Source organism: Penaeus monodon, chromosome 29 (assembly GCF_015228065.2).
Source record: "Penaeus monodon isolate SGIC_2016 chromosome 29, NSTDA_Pmon_1, whole genome shotgun sequence".
Lineage (NCBI taxonomy): Eukaryota > Metazoa > Arthropoda > Malacostraca > Decapoda > Penaeidae > Penaeus > Penaeus monodon.
The window spans coordinates 12,323,513-12,324,078 of NC_051414.1; the positions used below are offsets into that span (position 1 = coordinate 12,323,513).

General features: G+C 39.8%; 1 protein-coding gene across 1 annotated transcript in view; it reads right to left on the reverse strand.

Moving 5' to 3' along the window:
- LOC119591961 (glutamate [NMDA] receptor subunit 1-like) overlaps window positions 1-566 on the reverse strand; it is a gene marked incomplete at its 3' end in the record, with an annotated part of 29,363 nt that overhangs the window by 4,166 nt on the left and 24,631 nt on the right. The window contains 1 exon segment of the mRNA XM_037940715.1: window positions 69-200. Coding sequence (XP_037796643.1) covers window positions 69-200 — 132 coding nt within the window.

Sequence of the window (566 nt, forward strand, 5' to 3'; positions counted from 1 at the left end):
AAGTACTTAGAAATAAGCTACTCAGCTGCGAAAGACGACAGCCCACTCGCATTCCTTTGACGTCTTACCCTCATCGTTATAGTCGTATTCGCCGTACTGGCCGTCTGGTGAGAGCTCGAGAGTATACGAAAAGTTGTTGATTCTTGACAGTTCCAGCAGAAGGTCGATGCAATATCCCCAGCAACACATGAGCTTTGTTTCTGTCAGGAGTTATTCGGAATGAGCTCGTTGAACATCAAGATTAGCAGTTAAGATAATAAGCTTATAAGATAAATAAGAAATGATTCTAAAAGTGTTAGTAATACATATCATGAAATCCCACTCACGCAAAATATTTTATGACAAGATCGTCTCATTTCACTACAAAGGATGAACACCATGAACAGTGTGCTGATTCACTTGCCACACTATCTCAGAAGATGGAATGGCTTTTACTCTATCGAGGCCAAATTTTGATATGTAGACCATCACAGGTTGCATTCGATATTCGATCCTGTTAATGCTGCATCTTAGAGCCTAACGTTAACGAAAAAGCCTAACAGTTCGGCTGAAATGTTAAAAATTTG